The sequence below is a fragment of the Leptonotus elevatus genome, chromosome 19, assembly GCF_054856555.1.
Source record: "Leptonotus elevatus isolate MCC_2025b chromosome 19, RoL_Lele_1.0, whole genome shotgun sequence".
NCBI classification, from domain to species: Eukaryota; Metazoa; Chordata; class Actinopteri; order Syngnathiformes; family Syngnathidae; genus Leptonotus; species Leptonotus elevatus.
In genome coordinates, this window is record NC_141257.1 from 14,368,264 (window position 1) to 14,395,184 (window position 26,921).

Below are 26,921 nucleotides of genomic sequence, written 5' to 3' on the forward strand. Positions count from 1 at the left end.
CTTAATCTTGTTACGCTAATCAGGAAGCCGTTTTTAAATACCAATCTATTTCCATGTATTGTCCAAATTGGGTTCAAGTAAAAATATCACTTTCTGTAAGTGTTGCTAAGGGAATTCCAACTACGCTAATTATAGAACAGAATACAATCTCTCACTACGTGTAAGCATTGTTAAAGGAATTACAATTACCTGTACACTAATTAAAGAACAGAACAGAGCAGAATGCAATCTATCTACGGTAATCTCTACAAACTTCTGTGTTAATCAGCAGTTATAAAGACACCACATTGTTAAGGGATTCTAAACATGTTTACTACTACTAAATTGTAAAGTAGTGTTAATTTTATCTGTCTTTTTTAAATTTAGTTTCAGTTTTAGTCCAGTTTCAATTTCAATTATCATAGTTAGTCAACCTCATCCCGGTTTTTATTCAGTCCATTTTTAGTCGACTATAAATCTAGCATTTTAGTCTTTTTTTGTTTGTCCAAGGAAACAATTTTATTTGTCTAGTTTTAGTCAACAAAAACTTTTTTATTTTTAAGTCAGGACAATAATTTTACCCCTGTATATATATTTATTTATATTTTTGTAAGCAGATAGTGTTGAACATTTCGGATCTGAAACTATTTCACATAAAATTTTCTCTCCTCTTTTTGATGAAAATCAATTTGACACACGATTACAGTATATCAACAAGTGGCTCCATGCAATGAGCTAGTAAATTAGCCATCACTAGTTAGCGGTCAGATTAACATTAATGTTGGAACGTTATAGCCATTGGATTAATGTTATAACTATAATTAAAAAAAAAATTAAAAACCATTCACTGTGAATCCACCTCCTTCCTCTCTGTCCCATATGTTTGAAATGGGGGGGGGGGGGCAGGGGGGGGGTCACTGTGTCACATGACAGAGTCACAGTGACAAATTAGCAGAGACAAGATTTTACAAAATCATATGATTTTCGTCTCATTTTAGTTTATGAACTAAAATGTCCATAGATTTTAGTCCAGTTTTTATTAAGTGCATTACATTTTCGTAATGCTTCCTGATTTAGTCCCACTTATTGTTTATTAGGTTTTAGTCTAGTCTAGTCTAGTTTTAGTCCGATGAAAAATGCGTGTTGACGAAATTATTTTTGCTTAGCTTTTGTTGACGAATTTAACACTATAGTAAAGATAATACACGCATGGACAAAAATTGTTTGCGCTCCTCTGTTAAAGAAAGGAAACCCCACAATGGTCACTGAAATCACTTGAAACCTACAAAAGTAAAATTAAATCATCAAAATAAGCTATTACCTTTGAATTGTCATTCAACAGAATTATTGTAAAAAAAATATAAAAAAAAACCTAATGAAACCTGTTCTGGACAAAAATAATGGTACCCATAACTCAATATTTTGTTGCACAATTTTTTGATGTAATTACTGCAATCAAACAATTTCTGAAACTGTCAATGAGACTTCTGCACCTGTAAACAAATATTTGGGCCCACTCCTCGTGAGCAAATTGCTCCAGTTGTCTCAGGTTTGAAGGTTGTCTGTGCGCTCTCTTTCAGCAGATCCCTATGCTATGTACAGTTGCTGGATGCTGTTTACGTAAGTATGTCAAAGCCACTTTAGGAAGTTGTGTTACAGTTACTGACTTAACTGTGCGGTATAAGTATAACCGCTTATTCCATTGAGGGCCAGGCCAATCCCAGCTGACTTCAGACAAAAAGTACACTACACCACGGAAAGGTCATCAGTCAATCACAGGGTTGCGATCAGACTTAATAAATTGTGAGAAACTGTAAGATAACAACCATGCTTTTTTTGTTTGTTTCTTATTATTAACATTTATGATTTGGTCTACTTTGCCATACAACACAAATACACACATCAGTCAGTGCTATCGTGTTCACTAATTACTGTTTTGTTGAGACAAAATGTTCTGCAACTATGAGTGCATCTATCTGGGAATCAACATATTTTACTACTTTAATTACTTCAAGCTGCGCTACCCCTGAACAAAATATTTAATTAGCCAGAAAAGCTATTTGGGTTGCCATGATAAAGAAACTGTCCTTGTTTATTTCTCAAGGTTTTTGCCAGTGTTGTGGAATTTTCAGTAGTTAGGCGAGATGAATGAAACGGTCTGGAAAACAATTTGTCTTTTGGGTTTCTTTATATTTGAAGCTTCAAAAATACACAAGTCTTACAGAGCAATCTACAAGAAGAAATGATCTGTGAGAGAGTGCGCAGTAAGAATCATGAGAAGATTCTTTATGATGCCTGGTTAGGGTTTTGGGAGGAGAAAGGGAGTGTCAACTAGACAAAAAAGCAAGCAGTCTGTTCCGAGCAGGCTTATCAATCCAGGTCACTTTGATATTGCTTCATGTACAGAAATTGAAAAAAACAATTGTTAAAGAAAATACAGGTGTCCACAATACAGTCTAAACCTGATACGTTAAAGGTCTTTATTTTAATATGTGAAAAAGTGGCATAACGTTTTACTGTAAGAAAGAGTAGCATAACGTTACTACAGAGTCTGTGTTGTAGCATTAGTTTGCGACTGTATAGGCAGTGGTTATTTTGCCGTAACCGGCAACTCTCCTGCGAGCGTTATTTTGCCGTGAATGTCTCTGATTTGCCGTGAGTGCTTGTAGACATTTACAAGCAGTTATGAATAACACAAAAGTGGGTGTGACAAACCTTTACCAGAGGCGATGCCACTAACCCAAGGGGGCGGGGTCGAGTGTACTTCCGTGTCTTTTTGACGTCACCAAGTCACGGAAGTTTTATCAGCCCGTTTGAAGCACACATTTTTGAGGAGGAGAAAGCTAAAGAAATCGCTTACTGACTTTTTTCATACCTGGTTAGATTGTAGGAAGGCCGAGGATGCATATTATTGATAGAAACCCCCACTAAGGTGCATTTTCATACTGTGGGACCTTTACTACGTGCCAAATAATTATTTTCCATAACATTAGGCATTCATTTACTCAATCAAGATTAAAAAGAGTAAGCCAGAGCAGTTGAGAAAATATTTTTAATTAAGTGACTTTAAAAACACTATTTTATAAATAAAATAAAACACATAGACACTTCATTAGGTGCACTTGCACTATCTTTATTGTACAGGCAATGGCAGACATAACTGAGCATCATTATCTTTGTCAAGGGCCAGGCTGAATTATTTAGTGTTGTTCCGATACCGTTTTTTGGCCCCCGATACCGATACCCAGCTTTGCAATATCGGCTGATGCCGATACCATGTCGATACCATATTTTTTTCTTAACATGAAAAAGCTGTCCTGCCATTGGTTCAGAGCATTCAAGGGCCAATATTTTCTTAGCTCAGCATGCAGTGAACATGTCAGACATCAGTGAATGTCGTGCATGAGCAAGACACAAGATGCTGCATCCAAAGTCCTATAATAGCGTCAGAATTAATGGTATCGGCATGTTACTTGTTAGTACTCACCGATACCACTGTTTTAATGCAGTATCAGGGCCTCTGCCAATACCAGTATCGGAACAACACTAGAATGATTGCTACAATTTTGCAATCAAATTACTTTAGGTTGGTTGATGCCTGATGGTTGTACAATAGTTGTTACTGTGGTTGTAAAAAAAATGATTGCAATCTGTGATCATTTCCAATATTTTGTCAAACTTGAACGTATTATTCTACTAGTATGCAAAATGGCAGCAGCGGTCATTATTTATGTTTCTCTGTGTTAATAGATTATGACTTCTAAAGTTAAACTTAGTGTTTGTTTTCACAGTTATCCTGATGTTTGTCCATTGTACAGTGTTAGTCAAATGCCATAGAGTGCCATCAAATCAAATTTTTTCCTCAGACCATATTGCAAATACATAAGTAGCCCCGCCCCCCAATTAAAAAGGAGAAGAAGAAAAATAGCTGAAAAAGTAGCCAAAATGAACTCCAAAAACACACGGGGGAAAAGACTGCTATTTGATGATAGTTTTACAAGGAAGTTTCAAATGAAAAAGAAACATCTATAAAGTTTCACCAGCCAGTCATACTGCATTGGTATCCCAGACTAGACCTAAATGTGCATTATAAACCTCAGTTGTTGTAACCATTGCAGAAATAACTGTCAACATGAAGGCAGCCAATGAAATGACAACATACTGTAACTGTGGATTGAGAAGTGCTATCGTTTATAAACACTTATCTTAACAACATCAACATCACAATAGCCAAAACACAAGGACACTCTCACTGTCTCAACCTCAAGGTCTACTCTACCCATACTTTCTAACAACTAGCTAAACAGCAAATTCACAACAACACATTTCCTGGTTTGACCAAAATGGTATTTAATCAGCTTTCCACATTGAAACATCATACGACAACATCATCACCAAACAATTGATCAATCATGTTCTCAGCGAAAAAGTTTGAAAAATAAATAAATAACGATAAACTATTTGATCAGAAGATGAAACAATATGTCTATTTAAACAACTTTTATATTAACTCTACAGTTGACCGTGGCCATTCGCAGGGGATAGGCACTGGCCCGGCCAACGAACAGCAAAAACCCACATGTAATTGACGTCAATCGAAATGCATGAAAATAAAAAAAATAAAAAATAGGGCCCGACCGATGCATTTTTTTAGGCCGATGCAGATACTGATTTTTGGCAGAAAAAAATACTGATTGCCGATTAATCTGACGATTATTCAAAAATACTTTAATTTAATGCATGAAATTAATTTAATGCATCCATGGTGTACACACTTAAATTGAGTACAGAAGTAAGTTAGGATTAAATTATATTAAAATAACTCGTTTTTCACACATTGAGAAGAATTTGTGCCTTTGCATAGTGTTATCTTACCTGTGGGTATGTTTTCCCACAGCATTTGTGTGTGAATATTTGTTATTTGAAGGAAAAACACTCCCGAAGTTGATGCTAACTTCCTGTTAGCATTTGAATGGGATCCCCCCTTTGCTTCTAGAATTAGCGCTAGGCTAGCGATGTTTTTAATTAAAATGAAGAATGTTTTGTATTTAAATATACATTGGATGTAATTCTTACCATTGTGTGTTTAGTTTTACAGTTAACTACAACTGGAATGTCATTAAACAGCTTAAAGGATGCTAAGGGACATCAGAATAACCAAAATAACATACGCTACACTTTTGCTAGTTGCTAATGCTACGCAAACGAAATGGTGCATTCAGGGTACTTTCACAGCGTCGGAAACTTCAGTTTTCTTCGATGATAAAGTTAAGGGGAAAATAATCTACCCAATTAGCCGATGTTTGAAGGGCAATAATCGGCCGATTATAATGAGTGGTCGATTAATCAGTCGGGCCCTAAAAAAAACAAAAAACAATGCTGATAAACAATAAATATAACATGTTATGTCTTTTTTCGTGGAGCCGCTCAATTATGCCATAAATCGATCGGACAAATTAAGTCATTACAACTGATGACTGATTTTAGCCTGATCCCGAGCCAGCCGATCAGATCGATCTAAAGTTTAGTTTGAAGTGTCACAATGTTATGAACAGTCAGTTTGCAACAAAGATGGAGAAAGACTGGAACAGTCACGGAAAGTCACCGTTAATGTCAACCCTTATATTTTCTGGGCACTTCCAACGCATTTTGACCTGGCGTAGTTAATGTAGTTGGCGAACAAATAAAGCCCACATGCTCCACATTCTTATTTCACATTTCTCTCTGTTGAAATGTGCATGTAGCACTTCTCCCAGTATTGGTGCCATTTTCGCCATACAGACAGAAAATAACGTGAATTTGCCGCGGAGAAATCAATGTATTCAAGTTAGGCAACTTTAGCGAGTGGCATCGTAAGAGGGCCGCTGGTGGCTTCACTTCTCGCAACAGCGAGTAAGCGTCATCATTAGTCAATTCATATATAAGTCAATGATCTTAACACACACCTTCTTTTGAAATAAATGCTTCCAATGAGGTAAGCTTCCAGGGTTATTAATGACAATGTGTTTCTGGTCATTTAAAACTGAGTTTAATGCTGAAGGAAACTAACTATTGTCTCTCCTGCACGTCATTTTGAATGGACTTGTGCGCCAAAGAGTGACGTTGCTCACGGAGACTGTCACAGCAAATAAACAAAGTTTGTGTGGCTTTCCAGGTTAGCTGATAACAGCTTATCAAAACAGAAGGAACATTTTTGTATAAAGACACAACAGAGGTTGAAGCGAGGCAGGAACCACAGCCAGTGAATGACTCGCTCTGGCGATTGAACAATCACAGCAAAATAATGCCAGCAGCAGAGTTGCCAGTCACGGCAAAATATCCACTGCCTAAATTATAAATCAAACTACAACAATTATGAAAACAAATATCTGGCTTTATCACTTATGTTTTTCATGTTTAATGCAACAATGTAAACGTGGACTGCACCTCTTCAGCACTAAATTTACCTAGACACTTAATAATAGGACTGGGTTAGGGTATCCATTCTAATTTCCTCAAACGATTCGATTTCGATTCACAAGAGTTCAGTTTGATTCAGCTTTTTTTATTTGATTAGATTCACTTCAATCCGATATTGATAAATTAAGGAACATCAATTATTTTTAAATATCAAGCACATGATAAAAAACCCACAAACATTAAATTCCTAACTAAATTTTGAGGAGGCAGTAACTGGCAATAACTTTTAGTTCATTAATGAAAGTAACCTGTGGTAAGTGTTGCACAAACATTGACATCAGCAATGATGAGATGAAAATGTTTTCATAATTTAAATTCATCCATCCATCCATTTTCATAATTGTAAATATTAATTAAAACGATTCTGAATTGTCTTAAATGCAAAAATTCAAGTCTTACTATATACTTTTAAATTCATGTGAACAGTAAATTTCAAGAAAACTGTAACCCCCCCACCACCCCCCCCTTGCAAAATAAATAAATACAATAAAAATAATTAATTAATTTAAATGTCTATTTTCTTATGGCTTTATGGGGGAAACAGATATTTAAACAATCGATTCATGGTTGTATTAATCTATATCAGGCTTGAAAAAGAACATCGATTTGATATTAATTATTTGATTTTTTTAAACTTAGTCCGGCTAAATAAATAAATCAAACACCCAAAAAGATATCGTTGAAATGAAGCCAATTCCAGCCTCTGTGATTTGGAAAATTGCATCAGTTTAATCCTGGAGTAAGTAATTAACTTATTGACTATGGGAAATGCTGTTCTGAAATCCAGGCAAATCAGAGGTTTAGCAGTTTTTTCGTGCTCGACTGTAAAGTTTCGACTGGATTTGTTTGTACATATTAGACTGTCAACTCACTGTAATATTAATACAGCGTGGAATTCGCTACTATTTCCCACACATGGCCTCAAACGTTTTTCTACATTTTTATACTGCTATTAGATGTTGTACCAGCTAATTTCTCAATCTGTGGATACAGGAGAGGTAACAGAAGCAGTAGTCAAGTGCATAAATCGGTGCTTGACTGTCAACTCAGGCGTTACTTTGGAAACGGCAAAGCTAATAGCAACGTAAACTCGTCTTTATAAATTAGTTATCACGGTAGTCCAAATACAATTGTTAATATTTATACTGGTAAACAATATGAGCCACCAATTGATCATCAACTTCCTATGATTTAAAAAAAATAAATTGTTACTTACACTTCTTTAAACACTTGATCCACTGTCGAACTATCATGCTGTGGTACTTCTTGTATTCGATACACCACGTTGACAGCCCTTGAATGGAATCCATTGTGTTCGTCACATTTAGTAACTTTTTCTCCAATACAGCCTCAAAAGAGGCACCAGAATCGCGCCCTCTCCCCGCTTCCATGTCGAGTTCTTCGTTTTACGCTGTCCTCGATAAAACGCAAAAGTTAGCTGTGGCTAACATTAGCCTAGCCGGCTAGCTTACCGTAGCACAGACTTGATCGCTGTGGGCGGCCATGTCCGTGTTACGGAAAGCGTAAATATTTCACTTTCTGCGTTTAGTAATTACGCACTATTGACGAGTATATGCAAGCAACGCGACTGGGTATGGTATCAGTTCAATTACAAAATGCAGCATGCTCAGATAACTTGGGAGACTTCGTGCGTTGCAGTACTTTGTACTGTGAAGTCAGAAATTCCGTGTTCCTAGTCGGAGAAAGCAACTGGAAACACCGTAGGCGGATATCCGTCTCTAGATCCACATCCTGGTCGTTACAAGAGTTTAGTGTTTTGAACTTCAGTTCACAGTTGAAGACTTGTCAGAACTGTCATGCACAAGACAACCGCTTGTAATAATGTCAACCCTGGCTTGCAAAGAGCTGCTCTTATCTTTTATGTCTGTGACGTTATTGGACCAGACAGTGAATGTTTTTTGTGTGTGTGTGGGGGGGGGGGGGGTGACATCATGATCACGAGCGTTTTGTAAATACAGTAATTTGCATTTTCACTCACACCTTTGTTGTGATCTATTTATTTTGTAGTTTACATAATTGAAAGGGAATGTGTGTCTTTTTTCTTTTCTTTTTTTACTTGAACATTAAATATAATTTTAGGCTTATTGCATAACAATCAGACAAGAAAATGTACTGTATTTCCTGCCATGAGAAGGTCCTGCAACAAAGAATGGATAACTTGCTGCCTCCCACCATGTAATTTGGATATGTTTAGTGTTCATACTCACCTTCATAAATCTTTCACATGCACAGGGTTATCACACAAAATTAATTGTGGTTTATCCTCACTGCAGGCGCATTGTTCCTCTTTTAGTCATATTAGACCGTCTTTGGCAAAGTCACTTCAGAGATGTGACGCCTTTATTAGTGCTGCATAGCTCTGAGTTAGACCACATATGAATATGAGTACAACTGGTTTAAATTATGCAATTTTAACTGGAAATTGAATAAAACGGTGTGAATATGGCAATTATATTTATTGTTCTTTTTCTAATGATTGTTTGTACTCCCTGGTTCACTCATGCAGACAAATTCACACTCATTGGCAAGACCCCACCCTATCTTTGCTCTCTGCTCACCATGCATACCACCACCTGCACTTTCCGCTCCAGCAGTTACATTAACCTTTTCAAAGGTTTGCATTACTTTTACAAGAAATATTGGTTAACACTAGTTGTAGACAGAGGTGGCAAATCCAGGTCCAGAAAGTAAAAAACCCTGCCACCATTTGGCTTTAGCCCCTGATGTTAGCTAGCTAGCTAGCTGGGGCTAAAGCCAAACTCTGGCAGGGATTTTACTTTCTGGACCTGGATTTGCCTGTTTGAAAGCGCTATAGAAATAAAGATGACTTGACTTAACCTCTGGTTGTAGACCATTCAACATGAGTTGACTTTTATTTCAAAACGTGGCAGTACAAAATTGATCAAAGCAAGAAGCTTCAAGATAATCTACTGTTAAATATTACAATTAAAACACATCAGTGTTACTAATGAATTGCAAAACAGCAGCAATAAAAAAAACTATAAAAGCAATGCTCAGAGTAGTTCTGTGCAAATGGTAAGATGTAAAAAAATAGCGCATTTCACTTCTGTGAAATAGAACAAAAATGAAAACATTAATACACAAAAACAACAAAGTCTGTAGTTTGAATCACGGCTAAAACAGTAAACGCAGATACTCTCAAGCCAAAATTTTATAAATACGGTAGGCGTCTGTTAAGGTGCAATAGCATTTCATTAATCTCCTTGGAAATTAAGTACAACCGTTCCATCTTTTTCAAAACATTAAGGCATTCACGTTTTTTCATTGTCACGTGCATGTACTTACGCATTCTGATTTATTAATGTAGTGCATAGAAAATCATTTGACTTATAGGGTACTTTTCGAGCAGCAACATCAAATCATTTCCCCCCCTCAATTACCCTTTTATAATTTATTTTGTAATTGTAGTTTTATAAAAGAGAACAATTCTAGGCTTCACATTAAATGACTTTGCGCTGCATTCCTTGACATAAATAACACATAAATATCAAATTTATATGGCATTCAATCAACACACTGTACATGGTCAAATATAGTGCAATAGTGTGTAATTTCAGGCAGATTTTGTAGGGAATTGACAGTAAGGTGTTACTTCACAGTAAATTTTGTAGAGTACATTTGGTCCCACTCTAAAGTCAAATTTACACTCGGAAAAGAGTAAAATATTCAGAGTAAATTTTGCCCAAAGTATTTTGTGTGTACGAGGGAATGTTTTTGGTCTCCTTTTGGGTAAGAGCAAACAGTAGGAGTGGCCGTCTCCCAAACTGAAGGTCGTCACTTTTTTCCTCAACCCTTGTGTAACGTTTTTTTCCCTCTAAATAAACGAATAAAATGTACTCACAAAATTTCCTTCTAAAATTGTATTAGAATTTGAGTTAAAAAAAAACATTACTTGGGGTTTTGTCATGGGATAGCCCAATTCGCTCATGCACAGTAAAAATATTTTGGGTAAATTTAATCGGAATATTTTACGCTCTTCTAAGTGTAAATTTTACTCTGATTAGAGTGGGACCAAATACTCCTTTTGGAGTATAATGTATTCTACAAAATTTACTGTGTTGAAGACTGGATTATATGCTGTGGAATAAAAATATGGAAATGGAAACTGACACTTGGTTTCTAGAAAACGCAAAAACACAGATTGGTAATTGTGCATGTGTCTATTTTTGGACAATGTGCATGACTACAATACTATAGTCAAATGTGTTTACAGTACAAACAGTCACCCGAGGCTGCAATCATGTTCTACAGGGTACTTCAGTGTAGATTGTACCTTGAAGAGCAAACATTGACTCCTAACCCTTTTCTAAAATGGAGGACTTCAACTTTTACTCAGACTGGCACATTGTGGTGTTCTTATTGTACACGTCAGCAGAATTCACATCAGCACTTAATGATATTGACTTGTCCTGTGTAACTATGCAGTTGTGGGAAGAGGGGGGAGATATTTCATGTTCTAGAGTTTCTTCTTTGACATGCACATGTGACAGCCTGCTGAATGCGTTGTTTGTCATCTCAAGTCTGTTTCTGCAGTTGCTTTTTGTTGATGCAACTCTTCCATCCTCAGGAGCTTCCCGCTTCCTTGTTGGTCCAGATTTATTCGTGGGAAAGGTGCATGGCATCACGGATGGGAAGCTTTCAGGTTGGGGAATCTTTTTCTTGGGTGGGTCTATTTCTGCGTAGTCTGAATCCAACCAGGTGAACTTCCGCTTCTAGAATAAAAAAAAAAAAGTAGCTTCAGACAAAAAGTAACATCACATTGTAATGCACAATACAGTGAAAAGCTAGCTAGCACCTGGGGCAGAGGTGGCAAATCCAAGTCCAGAAAGTGAAAACCCTGCCCCAGTTTGGCTTTAGCCCCAGTTGCTAACTAGTTAGCTAGCTTCCATAGTGCTTGTTCACCATTTAGGGAGCTAGCTAGCATATGGGGCTAAAGTCAAACTGTGGCAGGGTTTTTACTTTCTGGACCTTGATTTGCGACCTCTGTTGGGAAGGACATTGAGTTTAATAGACTTTCAATTATGGCTTCTCGCGATCATAAAAACATTATAATCGAACAAAGAAAAATGCCCATTTCCAAGGTTATTATAAATCGCAAATTGAAAACTAACCAAATAACCAAAACTAAAATTGAGAAGGAAGAAAAAAAAAAATCCTTAACAAAATGAAATAAAAATGAGTGCTTTAAAAAAAAAAAAAAGAGGAAAAAAAGAACACCAACTGAAACTACATCTTACATTTATAGCCCGTACTGGGGGAATTCCAGTTGCAATGCAGCAGACACGTCCACGTCAAAAATTAGCAGTAATAAATTTAATAATAATGTATATATTTGTGGAGACTGGGGACAATTTTAAAAAATTTGCAGAATTTCACCGGTTACTTCATGTTTAAGTAGATAGCTCTTCATATGAAAAGAAGAGAAGTCACGTCTTACAAATGTTATTATGCCATCTAGTGGCAGAAATATGTTATGCTATATGTTCTTCAGTTGGAGTTGACTGTAAAACTGAACACATAGCAAAAAGAATTACACACAGTATGTTCACTATCATGTTTACTTATGATTTCAATATCCCAAATTACCCATCTGGATTTAGACTGCAGTCCAACAATAAATATGGTGCTCACCTTAACAGGCATGCTGAGCTGATTTTGGCGCCAGTGAGTCATAAGTTTGGGGGTGAAGGTTTGGGCTAACGTGACTGTAGGACGAGGTGCCACCTGAGGGAACCATAGTTTGAGCATTCCCTCTATCTGCAACAAGTTGTGGAGATATCGCTCTCTGCAAGAAAAAAATGGGTAAGAAGGAAAACACATTAATTGCAGTGCTGCGGCTAAGAACATAACCACAATCTTATTGGGCTTACCCCATTTCGGGCCTCTGCAGAATTCCCAGAATCCTATGCAGTCTGTCCATAGCGACGCTCTGCTGGAAACTGGTTAAACCTGCCACAGGAGAATGCACACGTCAAGACTGCTTTTGCATTTGCTTGACTAAAATCAGTGATAAAGACTATTTGAATCCTGAGGTGGCAAATCCAGGTCCAGAAAGTAGAAATCCTGCCATAGATTGGCTTTAGCCCATGATGCTAACTAGCTAGCTCCCTAAAAGGTAAATAAGCACCATGGGAGCTAGCTAGCTAGCACCTGGGGCTAAAGCCAAACTGTGGCAGGGTTTTTAATTTCTGGACCTGGATTTGCTACCTCTATTTGAATCTGCCTTGGTTCCAAATCCTTGATTTGAGCAACTGATTTAGTGATGGGTGGTATAAAAGTTAAATATGTTCAATGTACTGTTGCTATGTAAAAAATGAACAAACATGACTGGATGGGATGCTAATCATGTTTGCAATAACTCAATCGCATACCTTTATTAAACCTGCCAGTTTTAAGTCCGTGAAGAAGTTCCATCAGAGGACAGATGAAGTTGCGCAAATCTGTACACTAGAAAAAAAAATACAGTTGATCAGCAACTCAGCACAAAACAACAAACAAAAAGGCACATTTTACAAGTACTAACTTTCTGAGTGAATGCGAGGTCTCCTGCTGAAGGTGATGACGAGTCGCCAGCGGGGGCACCAGGAGAGAGATGATACTTGGTTCTACCACTAGCATGTACAGTGTGGTGGGCTCTCTTGGACCTTGAGTACATTTTATCCAAACGACCTCGTAAACATCCCTCATAGCCTGATAAGACTTTACAAGTCCCCAAGTCCTCCTCCTCTCCTTCTGACAAAATGCCAGCTTCATCTTCAGTCAGCTCGCTCTCACTAAGAATGTAGTTGAGGGTGGGTGGATGAAAGTCGTAAGATGGCCACCGAGAAGCAGTCATTGGATTCATATCTGTAGACAAATAGTGAGGTAAAAAATTAGGACTTGACCGGTACGGATTTTTTGAAGCCGATGTCGATTCTGCTATTTGGAAGAATATCATTCTGATGAACATTGAAAAAAAAATAGAAAAAAAAAAATATATATATATATACATAAAACAAAAAAATGCAAATTTTGTGGGGTGAGATGGTTGTATTATTGAATGACATTACTCCATATTTGTCTAATGTTTTAATGTGTTAAAAAGAGAGGCTAAAATCTGCCAATTTTAAAAGCGCCAATATCAGTCGATTAAATTAGCCAGCTGGTTAACCTGTCGGTCCGCTACAGAATATAGTATAAAAATAATTGCTCTTGGCAAGTGCTAGTTTTAACCCTACCTTACTCAACATTGCAGGTTTTGGGTCCTGAATATATCAAAGAAATGATGATTGAATATAACCCCAGTAGGGCGCTGAGATCTGCAGACTTGGGCCAATTAGTGGAACCCAGAGTTCAAAGTAAACATGCTGAAGCTGCATTTAGCTGCTATGCTGCACACAAATGGAATAAGCTCCCAAGAGAAGTGAAGTCAGCCCTGAGTGTCAATACAGGTTCAAAACTTTGCTTTTTGTCCTAAACCTTTGATTAGCATCTTCTAAACATTTTAAAATCATGTATTTTATTTTTTCTTCTTTTCTTCTAATTATGATCTTTATCAGAGCAGTATTGTGCCAATGATGCCTTCATTGACATGCATCAACAGCAATTTTTTTTGTTATTTTACTGGACACAAGCACAGTGTTGTCTGCAAATATTTTATATTAAGCATCATTGAAGCTTTAACTTAAACGGGAGATTCAACAGATTTGTTGAGTGCACAGCACAAGTCATGGCGTTATTTGAATCACAATCAAAGATTACATTAGAGCTCAACATGGAACAATGCTATTTTCAATGTTGATCAAGCTATGACACTTTTCCCCTTACGTAATTCAAAACAAGCTACTGCAGGTAGAGCTGTATGTGGCAGTTAGGTAAAATTATGAAACGTTTGCAAGAGAGGAGCCATGAACTGGTATAATTTCAATAAGAAAATTATGTAAATAATTGTGCAAATGGTCAAAATGTCTTGGCTGGCAGGTTAAGAAATCATTCTATTAATCACAAAATTTAAATAGTTTCCCTAGTTATTTGAACCAGATTGATTTTTACGGTATAATCAAAATCATGTTAGTTAAAGGATAGCATGTTGGAACACTGTATATATATTTTTTTATTACACTTTATTAAAAAAACAAAACATAAACAAAAAACATTAGTTAATGTCAGTTTACACTTAAATTCTGATTACAGTATTGGGGAACTATTTTTAAAATACTTTATTTTATATCAACAAACAGTATTTGAGAACTAAATCTTAACATTAAAGAATATGACCTTTTATATACACGTGCAGCAAACTTTCAGCGTCACGTTCCATGAGTCATGCTCGAGTACGTGCGTAGCAGTCAACAGACTTGTAGAACCTATCTCCGTAAGGTTAAGATTTAGTTATTTATTGTAAAAAGCGAATCTTACACAAAATGTACACAATGCAAATCAGTCCAAAAGGCGTGGCTGATGCACATTACACGTGCACGTATTTACTTCACTGACATAGAATTTGTCAACATTAACTTCAGATATTTTAATTTCAGACCCTTACCTTGTGACTGCAGCAGAAGTGGTTTCCTGAAAATGCAGCTATCAAATATTCAAGGCAAAGCTCGTGAAATACAAACAGACGCCAATAAAAACTGCCGCTGTACTGTGCTGTTCTATCTGGTTAATCGTGACTGCATCTACAGCAGTCAAGACAACATGCTCAAGTACAACTCGAGCAACAGGGAATACACGTGCGGAGTGGGTACACAACTCGGATTGGTTGAGGAATTCTTGGCTCCTATCTCATTGGTTGGGAGGCGTGACCAATCAGCAGGCATCCTGGAGATGATTGGCTGGAATCCCCGCAGCCCGCACGTGTTTGGAGTATGGCCTCGTAACGAAGCGACCGTCACGAGGCAGCCGCCTGCGTCTGTTGACTTGAAATGCAGTGTGCAAGTTGTGGGAAGTAAAGAAGTGCAAATACTTTTACTTGAGTATTTTCTGGCAACTTCTTGTTTTTACGTTTATTAAATATGATTATTGCAATCTATTAAAACTGAGCTAACAGTTTGATATCAAGCAGTATTTATTTTTTACATTTTAGACAATATTTGTTGGAGCCAGTAACCCCCCCCCCCCCTTTTTAAATTTATATACATACATACCTTACATACATACATTTTATTGCAACAAATGGTTTGCACGCACGGCACAATAGAGTAGACAACATTCATAAAATATGCAAGAATTGGCTTTCCAAAGACAAGCACAGCAATTTTTTCACACGAAATCTGTGCCATGAGATGATAAAGAAATGAGAGTACAAATTTCCTTCTGAGAAAACATATCCCATTCTTTCCATTTCTCAGTTTGGTGACAACTATTGGGCTGACTTTCCATTTTCTACCTTGCTGACTCCATTTCAACCATTCCACTGCAAGCATCCGTGTATCAGTCGCGGTTTCACTAAGAACCAAGCCAGGGATCCGTTCTGTTTGTCCTGGATATGAAGGCGATTTTCCGGGCCATTTCAGTGTTGTAGATACGCTTACAGTTCTCATAGCTCTTCCGCTGACGTTCTCTGCAGGGCTTCTCGTAGTACCGCCTGCGGTTCACCGTCTCAATGATCCTATCCTGGGTCAGGATCCTGTAATAAATGCCTAATGTCTGTCGATGCCACAGGTAAACAATAGAAAATTTAACTAAAATGCTAGCCTATTTTTATTATAGGAATTTATAAAAGTTTGAATCCTTCCATGGACTGGTGAAAAAATACTATGAATTTTGAGGGGGAATATATTTTCTCATAATTTGATTCAAACAAAATTTCATACAAGTGCACATTGATATCTATGCTACACTCAATCACGTGTGTGTGAATGGGGAAATGAGAGGCATGCAGTGTGCACAATGCACTTAGTAGAAAGGCGCTTTGTAAAGTACAATCCATTCTCTCGCACGGGTCAGATCTGACACATTCAATATGTCAGACGTGCTTACGTATCCCTTCAATTATGGGGAGAGATTTGTCTAAAAATTTTTCACAAAAATACATTTGTGATTTTCACGTGTTTTTCAGATCCACAAAGATTATTTTTTGCGATTTTCACATGTGTTTTTCAGATACACAAACATATTAATTATTTTTACGTGTTTTTCAAATCCACGAATGTATCCGCGATTTTCATGTCTTGTTAAATTTTGTGTGTGCATTTTCCATGACTTTTGCTATCGAGTTGTCGAAAGTGCGTTTGTGGATCGTTGCGCATTTATTTTTGAGACAAACATCACGCTGTTTCGAGATATTCACACACACACAAGCTCTCAGATATTCATGTGTGTCTAAGGCCCGCTCCTCCGCCGTCCACAGGGAGGCAATGTTACTGTCTCCATTGAAAGGGAACGAGCCGTTTCAGTTTCTCGTTTAAAATTGGACTTTGAAAAACAGAAATCGAGTCTTTATCTGAGCTTTCATTATGTGTTTATTTTGCACAAGTCGGGAAACAAAATGCGACCTTAGTTTGTTTCCCTTGAGCTTGTTTTGCTTTCACTCAAAAGACACTCTCCTGCTGTTGAATTTTCTTCTTCTACGCCACTAAAGCAGCAGCGGCCAAAGAAGAAGAGTGTCTTTTGAGTAAAGCTAAAACTAATTAAGGTCGCATTTTCTTTCTCCTGACTTGCGCAAAATAAACACATAATGAAAGGGCAGCTAAAGACTCGATTTCTGTTTTTCAAAGTCCAATTTTAAACGAGAAACGGCTTGTTCCCGTTCAATGGAGGCAGCAACACTGCCTCCCCGTGGACAGTAGAGGAAAGGGCCTTAGACACGTGTGAATATCTGAAAGCTTGTGTGTGTGTGTGTGAATATCTTGAAACAGCGTGATGTTTGTCTCAAAAATAAATGCGCGTGCGCAACGATCCACAAACGCACTTTCGACAACTCGATAGCAAAAGTCATGGAAAATGCACACACAAAATTTAACAAGACATGAAAATCGCGGATACATTCGTGGTTTGAAAAACACGTAAAAATAATTAATATGTTTGTGTATCTGAAAAACACATGTGAAAATCGCAAAAAATAATCTTTGTTGATCTGAAAAACACGTGAAAATCACAAATGTATTTTTGTGAATTTTTTTTAGACAAATCTCTCCCCATAATTGAAGGGATACGTAAGCACGTCTGACATATTGAATGTGTCAGATCTGACCCGTGCGAGAGAATGGATTGTACTTTACAAAGCGCCTTTCTACTAAGTGCATTGTGCATGCCTCTCATTTCCCCAAAGTCAATGAAAATGCACACACAAAATTTTAAAAAGACATGTGAAAATTGCGGATACATTTGTGGATCTAAAAAACACGTGAACATCGCGAAAATGTTTGTGAATCTGTAAAACACATGTGAAAATCACAAATTTATTTGTGTGAATATTTTTTAGACAAATCTCTCCCCATATTGATGATGCAATGTTAATGGTTAAAGAAAAACATGTCATTTTTGGGGTCTACTGAAAATATCTCGAAACAGCGTGATGTTTGTTTCAAATATAAATGCGCGTGCGCAACAATCCACAAACGCACTTTCGACAACTCGATAGCAAAAGTCATGGAAAATGCACACATTAAATTTAAAAAGACATGTGAAAATCGCGGATACATTTGTGGATCTGAAAAACACATGTGAAAATCGCGAAAATGTTTGTGGATCTGAAAAACACATGTGAAAATCACGGATGTATTTGTGGATCTGAAAAACACATGTGAAAATCACAAATTTATTTGCGTGAATATTTTTTAGACAAATCTCCCCCCATATTCAATGGGCCCACCCATTCCAAGCGGGGTCTTGTGATATTTTGCGCACGCGCAGTTACGTGACATTGAGCGGAAGGGTATCTTAGCTCACATTAGAAACCGCTCATTCTTGCCCGATAGTAAGTTTTACAACATAGAAATATAATATGACACACTTTACCTGTTGAGTTGTTTGTACGCTGTATCTACGTTGCCATCTTGAACCATCACTGTCCGGGCAACGAAGCGAAGATGTCTCGCCATGATGAATACCAACCAATGGTAGCGAAAATGTTCACCGTGTAGAAACAGACCTTTTTAGTAAAAGGTTCCGCCAACAGTTCTGTCCAACAGGTTAAAGAGGTGCTTCAAATCATTAGTTTAAAGGCGAGAATACTTCGTGAATGTAAGGATTGTTGACGTTAATATAAATTTTATTTATTTTTGGGATTTTATTTATAATTTGCATTTTTAATTTGACCAACAACGCGACTGCTTGCAGGTCGAGTTAATCCACAACATACAATTATTTTTCCTCTCTGGTTGATTTAATCGTAAAAAAATAATTGTTTTATTTCTCTAAGTCCTTGTGTATTATTGTTATTATGGCTACTGGAGATATTGTTTAGTGTCTTTAGATAACTTATTTTGTTTGTGGTATAAAGCAAGTGGTATATAAATATAACTGTAAAAACTTAGAAGCATTCTACTGTGTTTAGCTGATGATGATGTGTACAACACATTACATACACGTCACACACTCTTCTACTTTAGGCCTTTGTGAAAGTGGTAGTGACCTCTCCTCTCTAGGCTGGGTCAGAAACTGGAGCTCTCTGACATCAACATTTCCCATTGACACAAGAGGAAGATGACTTTGAGTACTTAGGAACGTCTCGCTCCCTACCCAGTCTCACTACATAAACAGCAGCTGCCATAACCTGAAGAGATTCTGGATAAACAGTGTGTCAAACCCTTGGAGAAATAAGAGTATTAAAAAATGCCAAAACATTACTTATAAAAACAAGGATTTCGAAAAATTACCGGTCTCTGGTGCCCACCACTGGAACACAGGCCCCAAAAAATGATGCACTACTCTTCCTGGAGTGCTACCACTTTCTCAATTAAGTCAGACTTGCACCACGTGGCAGACAAAATCCCAAAACTAAGAGACTTCCTGCACAGACAACATCATTATTGTTGACTAAATGCACTGAATTGCGTTTCCAGAGACCTCTCTGATCCAAACCTGATGAAATATTCCTTACTAGTGCGTACGTGTAAGTGCATGTGTAAGAAACATGTATTTCCTTTCAAACTCACTGTGGAGGTAGTCTACACATTATTTTCTTACTAGACGTGGTATGTAGCCCTTAAAGACATGACATTTATAGGGACACAAAAACAAACAAATCATGGTGGGTTAGACGGGTCTAATATCTTTTGATAGCCCCCAGCAGGGAGTCTTATCTATTGATAGAACAATTAAAAGCTCTTAAACGCCCCCACCTGTATACCCGTAACCGGTTATCAGATTTCACATTCCAGATGCTGGAAATCTTATTTCAAGACTGGGTGGACACTCAAACAAAAATCCTTTATCAACAGGTTGGGAGAATAAATGATACAATAAAATATATTGTATTGAATTAACTGATAATTGACCCTTGTCAGATTACATTCAATGTTGGGAATAAATTAAAACAATGTTATAGGACAAATACTTAAATGTAGGTTGTTATTGTGTGTCAGTGCTTTCGATAATAGGCCAGCAGAGAAGGCCTTACTGGCCCTGGCACCCACCTTTGCCATAAATGCAATGATAAAGTGGCACAAAAAAAGTATTTTAAAAGATGATAACCTAACTATAACATATGTTAAGAGTAATACCGAATGGGCTGGTAGCCAAAGGCATCCTTCTTAACGGTCTGTTTCAGTTTTGGCCCACTGACTACTTTGAACATCCTATTTTGGCATTAAAATTTGGCCGTAACACATTTGCGCCCTCTGCTGGTTGCTGTCAAGTGATGAACTCCCTTCTGGGCTCTCTAATTTCACTTTTTAAAAAAATCGTATTATTATTATTATTGCATGTTTCACGGCACGTGGCGTCAACACTTTCTTTATTGTAGAACGCTACCTGTTTGGCAGAATGTTTTCCCCATCTCGTATCCAAATGTCTCATCTCGCTGATGTAGCAGCAAAGCCCTTCTTGCTCTTGACTTCTTATTGGCTGGAGCTTCTTCACATCCAGGCGAGCTATTAGCCAATAGAAAAGAGACGCAGATGCAAGACAGATGAGTGGACTTCGTCGACCTGGTTAACAGCGACACACACACGTAGACACACGCAGATCTTGTGCAGAAATAAACCATTCACACAGATCGTTAAAATGGAGAAGAAAATCCCGGACTTCTCTGGAAAATGGAAAATGAAGTCTTCGGAAAGTTTTGAGGAGCTCTTGAAAGCCCTAGGTGAGTAACAATTCATTTAAAGTCGGTAAGAAAACTTTCTAAACTAGATATTGTTATGTGTTACATGTAAATGTTTCATTCTTGACTTTATTAAATGCATACAATATATGTAATAATTTATTTAGACATATTCAGCCATCCATCTATGTAAGATTGTTATTAAACATTGAGAACTCTGATGGGACATAATAGTGTGACTGCATGTCTACAACTATACTAAATACTCTAAATACAGTCAATGACACTGTCAATATTGAGTTAATACTGGAATCTTTCTTTGCCACTGTCATCTGACAGTTTCACATGCGTCCCACTTTAAATGTAAACTATCACTTATCAGCGGTTGGTTATAGTCCTGGCCTATATAAGAAATTTCTTGAGATAACAAGATATGAAGATTAGTTAATGCGTTGGTTATTGTGCAAATTGTCTCTAAATTTAGCATTTACCTAACCACTCTTGTTTTTTCTTTTTAAATCAAATTAAAAGCCAAAACTGCTTGTTTGGCAGAACTGCACATGAGAGATCAGGAAGGGGCCAACTAATGGTATCCATTCAAAATTAAAAGGCAAACAAACTGTGGAGGAATGTTAGATTCATCTGAAGCAGGGTACTCCTCATGCGGATGTAATTAGAGTCAGCGTAAACGGAACTGAGCCTCAACATGGGCCCCTACAGCCAGTCAGCAGCTATGAGACACAGACTTGCCTGCATGGCCCGGGGCCTCCGCGAGCCAAATCTAATGCGGCATGCGGGTGCTGTGCTTCCCTTAATGGCATGAGCAGACTGGAGCACAGAAAGTATGTTGTTAATTACCCTTTTCAATCGAGGTTGTACCTCTCTCAAAATGTATTAACATCTTTATTTTACATCATTAGATCGAGAAGTGTTAAAGCTCCTACTATCATGAATTCATTATCGGATGCATTTCAATGTGTCATGTCCTAAAATTGCTTCATAAAACGCCAGCATACAAAAGTCACCGGCATGCGGAATATGTCTTTACTAAAAAAAACACGTTAAAAAATAAAACAACAACAACAACATAAAACCCTAGGAGGGGAAAAAAAAGAAAAACAACATATTATAAAAATATAAATATATAATATTTACCTTAGCATAGTAATACCATAAATGCACAGGGGTCGCTTCAAGTGGATTAGAGGATGTGCTCCTCCTTAATGTCTGCCCCCCCCCCCCCCCCAAAAGTTTGAACATCACTAGTCAATCTGGTGACCGGTGGTTGTGTTATTACTTTGGCTCCTAAACGCTAACTTGGACTAGTTGGACTTGTTTGAGTCGATAAAAATATTTTGTGAATCCAATGGTCGAGTCCAAGACAAGTCTGAGTCAAATGCCAAGGAGTCCTCCAAAACAACAACAACAACAAAATGTTATTACAGTCCTGACTGCTGTATGTAATTGATGATGTATTTGGATCACTTTCCTAACACACGACAGTAATGTAACACTGCATTAGCCAAAACCACAAACTGCAAAAAGACAGGAAATCGCTTGGAACCGGTATTTGGAGTGATGCAAAGCACAGCTGCCTTTTTGACCTGACATCTTTGTTCCTTTATGCACAGGTGTGAATGTGTTTGTGAGGAAAATTGCTGTGGCGGCAGCCTCTAGTCCTGCAGTGGAAATCACCCAGCAGGGGGAAAGTCTGTCCATTAAAACATCCACCAGCATCCGCACTACCCATGTCTCCTTTACTGTGGGTCAATCTTTCAATGAGACCACAGTAGATGGACGCCCCTGCACGGTATTTATCATTTAGCATCACAGCATGTATTCCTACCTTAGTGGGAAATGGCCAACACTCGAACAGAGAAGAAAAAACATATGGAAGTGATTGTAGTTTAGTAGACATTCTGGTCTTCATTTAATACTGGGCTGGGAGGAACCAAGCCTCTGATTAGAACAACTTTAGTTTTTGTTAGCGCTGAACAATTAACAGAGTTGGCAAATCCAGGTCCAGAAAGTAAAAACCCTGCCACAATTTGGCTTTAGCCCTATGTGCTAGCAGCTAGCTATCTCCCCGCGTGCTTGTTTACCTGCTAGGGAGCTAGCTAGCTAGCATGAGGGGCTAAAGCCAAACGTTTTACGTTCTGGACCTGGATTTGCCATCTCTGACAATAAACCAAACTTAAATCAACGATGCAATTGAAAAAACAAAACTAATTTTTTTGCTTTATTGGGTCAGTGGAAAGGGCTTTATATTTATACATACAGATATTTTATTCATTTATTTGTTTATATAGCCTCTATGTAATATTTACGCCACACTTGTAAGTAAGTAAGTAAGCTTTATTTCTATAGCGCTTTTCACAAACAGCGCTTTTTGACTTAAAAAGCGCTTTACAAAAAGAGGACAGCTTCGTCACAAAACATGTGAACAAAAAATGAAACTACACACCCCTTTCTTCACGTACACGATGTGCACATGATGTCACATCCGCAGACAGAGGGTGGGAAATTCGAACCGGAAACCAGTCAGAAAACTATTGGCCAACAGAGGTGCCAAATCCAGCTCCAGAAAGAAAATTAGATAATTTTTCAAACTCATTCAGCCCTAGTTTTTATGTTAAATGAGCCTAAACCACTTTTGTATTTCTGTCTTTTTCATGAAGAGTTTTCCTACATGGGAATCAGAGAACAAGATTAGCTGTGAACAGACATTACAGAAAGGCGAGGGACCTAAAACAGCCTGGACTAGAGAGTTGACTAATGACGGAGAGCTGATACTGGTAAATCATTTTGTTGATAAATGCTGCCAGCATGGTTTCTCGGTTAAACAGTTTTTCTTTCTTTTTCTAGACGATGACTGCCGGGGATGTTGTCTGCACCAGAGTTTATGAAAAGGAATAAGGAAATGGAAAGACTGTCATACGATATTCTCCATTTGTGTCTCATGCATGGTTCATATTTGCCTTGCCCTTCCTTTTGTCCTCTGAGAGAGGCCAATCTTGGTCAGATCAAGCTCCACATGCAGAAAATTTTACTTAATATTTAATTGAATTGGGTAAATCAGGAATTTGCTTGGATTCATTAGTTACCTCTGATTCCAAATTATTGAGAATGCCAAGTTGGGATTGGCATTTTATGAATCTTTGCATCAGCTATAGGTACATTTAACAATTAGTTAATTGTTGTTCAATATTATTTGTAATTATTTAGAAAACTCTCAGCACGTGGAGCTGTATTTTTTTCACAAATTGTTATTTCCTGTAAAATACGTTTTTTTTCTGTGCAGTAGTTACTATCAAACCTGACTGGATTCTTCTCCATGTATAAAAAATGAAATATTACACTTTTATTTTCAAAACTATTTGGATTGTTTTTATTTTATAGATCGATGAGTCCTTTTCAAATACAATGGTGCCATAGCTTAGTCAGCTAACTTACCCCTAACGCTAAATTAGATCTATGTTGCGGTTCCAGAACCCTTTCAGGAACACAGACACTAATTTTTTTATTCTCTGTGAGGAATGTGATTGTTTGAAAACGAATTTACCTTAAAAAATAATAATAATAATAAGCTCCTTTCAGGATGGTGGAGGGTGAAAAAACAGACAAAAAGGTATTAGCCAAAACCACAACCTACATAAAGAGGGAATCTGCATGGGGAATTATTTGGAGTGATGCAAAGTACAGCTGCCTATTTGATTTTTGATTTTTTTTACATTTTCAAGTGTGGCGAAAAAAGTGATAGATTTAGTATTCAGTGTCTCCAGGGCCTTCAGTTCACCAACCAAAAAGTTAACACCAATGGTTCGTCATGTTGTAAAAAAGAAAAAAAAAAGAAAAAAGGACTGTCAGACTTTTCTTGAGAAGGGTAGAGCTATGGATTTTCCAGATTTTAAAAAAGTGTGCAGACAAGTGGTCCTGTGACGCTCTTTCCAGTTTATGCACACAATGCTAACATGTATGTTGTATTCTCAATGACCTCAATAAGTGAATGTATGAGTCCTCAGCCCGAATGTATATTTTATGTGTCCAGTTGGAGGTTTTCTCAACAGCCACTCTGAAGCACACATCATTGTGTGAGGAAAAAACACAGATATTTTACTGCGCTCCGGGGTGGATGGAAAGTTATTCGCTGTTTGCTCAATAAAAAATAAAATAAAAAATTGGCAGTCACATATTAAATCTGACTAAATAACGCCCCTTGACTAAAGGTTGTTATCCACAGAGGAGAATTTGAAACCATTCGGTCCCTCCTTATTAACCGGGTCATTTTCCCCCACACAACTGTGGTGCCAGTTCATTCCTCTCGCAGTGATGTAATGGGGCCTTTCCTGTAGCACGATCAGCTTTGGAATGCTGTGGTTTTGATTTGGGGCCATCTGAAACAATCATGAATGTTAAAGCAGAGTTGCAGGAGTCGACTGATAAACATACCAGCACAAAAGGCTGTACAAGTGCAAGAATTGAAGCTGATAAGTAGGTCAAAGCAGACAAAAAAAATATGCCATTCCATGGTTCGTAAACTCAATGGCTGCACTGAACATTAATTGGATGGAGGCATCAAAAGCACAGCACACCCCAGTGCTTGACTGTAGGCAAGAAACATTTGTCTTTGTACTCCTGACCTGGTTGCCGTCACACACTCGTGACATCTGAACCAAATAAGTTTATCTAGATCTCATCAGACCGCATGACATGATTCCACTAATATTTCCTTAGTCTTCTTCTTTTCCACTTATTTGGCCTGTTCTGAGTGGAACCTGTCCTATTAAACTGCACTGTAAAAAACAAAAACAAAACTTTAATATAACTGAATTTTACAGTAAAAAAAAAAAAAGTATTTTAAAAATAACATGAAATCACTGTAACTGTAAAATATTTCTGCTCTTTTGCAAAAAAAACTTCATTAGAAATACATATATTGATTGTTAAAATATGTTCACAAATGTATCGCAATTTCACAAATATTTGTCTATTATCTAATGGAATAAAATGTAAAATTCAACTTTAAAACCCTGAGAAAAAGGAAAAAATATATATATTTACTGATAAATAAACAGTATTTTTTTTTTTTAACCACAATTTCTTTGTGAATTTACAATTTTTTGAAATTGAAAATAACTAAAATTTCTGTAATTTCCTATTGATGGTAGCATTCATTGTATTAACATTTATTTTGAAAGGACAACTAATGAAATATACACTGTAAAAAAACAGTAACTTTCCGGCATCTGGGCGCCAGAAAAATACTTTGAAATAACAGAAAATTACTTTTTTACAGTACAGTACAGTTTTTAACTGTAATTTTAACAATATTGTATGTAATATAAGAGTATATCACAACAGTATATGGCGCCCCAGCTGCCGGAAAATTACCGTTTTTTAAATTTAAATGTTTATTTTTCAATGTGCAAGGACAAGCGGTTAAGAAAATGGATGGATGGATGGTATAAGCTGTAGACTGACTACTTTTTTTATTGTGTCTAAGTGTCATCACTTCAGTGTTGTCCATCTGCAGAAATGTGAAGGTTGAGCTCACTTTTTTATGATACTGTAAATCCCTGTGAATTGTAATAATTAATCAATTTTTATGCTTCTAAATCCCTTGGAGACAATTTGAGACGGCCCTTTTCTGTGCAAGCATGACTGTCCCAAATTTGAGTGGTTAATTGGGTTGGTATGGAAGAAATTCAACTCTGACCTCAAGACCATTACCTTTGGTGAGAACTAGAATAGTGTGAGTGAACTTATTTCAGCGTAATCGTCAGGTCACCTAATTTTTTTATCCATTTTTGTCAGAGAATGTTTTTTTACTGTGTACATTGTTGAGATTCAGCATTCTAGTACAGCCAGTGAATTGATCACTTCTTAACCCTTCTAAAAAGAAATGGGTGAGAGATAAACTGCTTTACTGAACGGGCCCCACTTTTTTATAATTATTTATTTATTTATTTTAACTTTATACCTAAGAGTTAAGCAGGGTACTTATTTGAGCATTTTTACTCAATCAAATCAAAGCCATTTAATGAATGGAGGCTGTCCCATTTTCTCCTCGTCACTAGTTTAAACTACTTAACCCAATTAAGTTGAGCCTTAACCATTTTTTTTTCTTTCTGAGAGCTCAGTTCATTCGGTAATTTTACCGATTTGACATGTCATCATCTGTCAGGTTTGGTTGGTGGCCCGGTGGGTGGTGTCTGGCCGGTGCTGGATTTCACTTTCCTTTGGTCCCCTC

At 37.2% G+C, this 26,921-nt stretch overlaps 4 protein-coding genes across 5 annotated transcripts in view; 1 reads left to right on the forward strand and 3 right to left on the reverse strand.

The window, feature by feature from the left end:
• Positions 1 to 8,272, reverse strand: part of rprd2a (regulation of nuclear pre-mRNA domain containing 2a) — a 21,718-nt gene extending 13,446 nt beyond the window's left edge. The window contains exon 1 of the mRNA XM_086061956.1: positions 7,655 to 8,272. Within this exon, the coding sequence (XP_085918082.1) occupies positions 7,655 to 7,829 (175 nt within the window). The 5' untranslated portion in view covers positions 7,830 to 8,272. The remainder of the gene's footprint in view (positions 1 to 7,654) is intronic.
• A 1,026-nt stretch (positions 8,273 to 9,298) lies between these two features.
• On the reverse strand, positions 9,299 to 15,512 carry LOC147158097 (uncharacterized). 2 transcript variants are annotated; one of them, XM_086062918.1, is made up of 6 exons: positions 15,005 to 15,512; positions 13,004 to 13,326; positions 12,852 to 12,927; positions 12,351 to 12,429; positions 12,112 to 12,265; positions 9,299 to 11,192 (listed from the first exon to the last, which is right to left on the reverse strand). In XM_086062918.1, the coding sequence occupies exons 2-6, from the start codon at positions 13,322 to 13,324 to the stop codon at positions 10,809 to 10,811; spliced, it is 1,014 nt and encodes a 337-aa protein (XP_085919044.1). In that variant the 5' UTR covers positions 13,325 to 13,326; positions 15,005 to 15,512; the 3' UTR covers positions 9,299 to 10,808. The 2 variants fall into 2 exon arrangements, with proteins under 2 accessions (XP_085919044.1, XP_085919043.1); XM_086062917.1 differs by lacking the exon at positions 15,005 to 15,512 and having other exon boundaries at positions 13,004 to 14,956.
• Positions 15,513 to 15,605: 93 nt separating this feature from the next.
• Positions 15,606 to 18,575, reverse strand: mrps21 (mitochondrial ribosomal protein S21). Its single transcript, XM_086062920.1, has 2 exons — positions 18,424 to 18,575; positions 15,606 to 16,090 (listed from the first exon to the last, which is right to left on the reverse strand). The coding sequence occupies exons 1-2, from the start codon at positions 18,504 to 18,506 to the stop codon at positions 15,910 to 15,912; spliced, it is 264 nt and encodes an 87-aa protein (XP_085919046.1). The 5' UTR covers positions 18,507 to 18,575; the 3' UTR covers positions 15,606 to 15,909.
• A 1,933-nt stretch (positions 18,576 to 20,508) lies between these two features.
• crabp2b (cellular retinoic acid binding protein 2, b) lies at positions 20,509 to 24,044 on the forward strand. Its single transcript, XM_086062919.1, has 4 exons — positions 20,509 to 20,713; positions 22,303 to 22,481; positions 23,350 to 23,466; positions 23,537 to 24,044. Exons 1-4 carry the CDS (start codon positions 20,632 to 20,634, stop codon positions 23,585 to 23,587), a joined length of 429 nt encoding a protein of 142 aa, XP_085919045.1. The 5' UTR covers positions 20,509 to 20,631; the 3' UTR covers positions 23,588 to 24,044.
• The last annotated feature ends 2,877 nt before the right edge of the window (positions 24,045 to 26,921 follow it).

What these genes read in the sequence shown, in the direction of transcription:
- LOC147158097 (XM_086062917.1), bottom strand. Translation starts at nt 13,471, where the DNA reads ATGTATATATATATATATTTTTTTTTTTCTATTTTTTTTTCAATGTTC. An exon ending in ACCTCGCATTCACTCAGAAA is followed by an intron (nt 12,928 to 13,003) that starts GTTAGTACTTGT and finishes TTTTTTTTCTAG; the next exon opens with TGTACAGATTTGCGCAACTT. An exon ending in AGCTCAGCATGCCTGTTAAG is followed by an intron (nt 11,193 to 12,111) that starts GTGAGCACCATA and finishes TTTTTATTCTAG; the next exon opens with AAGCGGAAGTTCACCTGGTT.
- mrps21 (XM_086062920.1), bottom strand. Translation starts at nt 18,506, where the DNA reads ATGGCGAGACATCTTCGCTTCGTTGCCCGGACAGTGATGGTTCAAGAT. An exon ending in GCGTACAAACAACTCAACAG is followed by an intron (nt 16,091 to 18,423) that starts GTAAAGTGTGTC and finishes CATTTATTACAG; the next exon opens with GATCCTGACCCAGGATAGGA.
- crabp2b (XM_086062919.1), top strand. Translation starts at nt 20,632, where the DNA reads ATGGAGAAGAAAATCCCGGACTTCTCTGGAAAATGGAAAATGAAGTCT. An exon ending in GGAGCTCTTGAAAGCCCTAG is followed by an intron (nt 20,714 to 22,302) that starts GTGAGTAACAAT and finishes CTTTATGCACAG; the next exon opens with GTGTGAATGTGTTTGTGAGG. An exon ending in TAGATGGACGCCCCTGCACG is followed by an intron (nt 22,482 to 23,349) that starts GTATTTATCATT and finishes TTTTTCATGAAG; the next exon opens with AGTTTTCCTACATGGGAATC.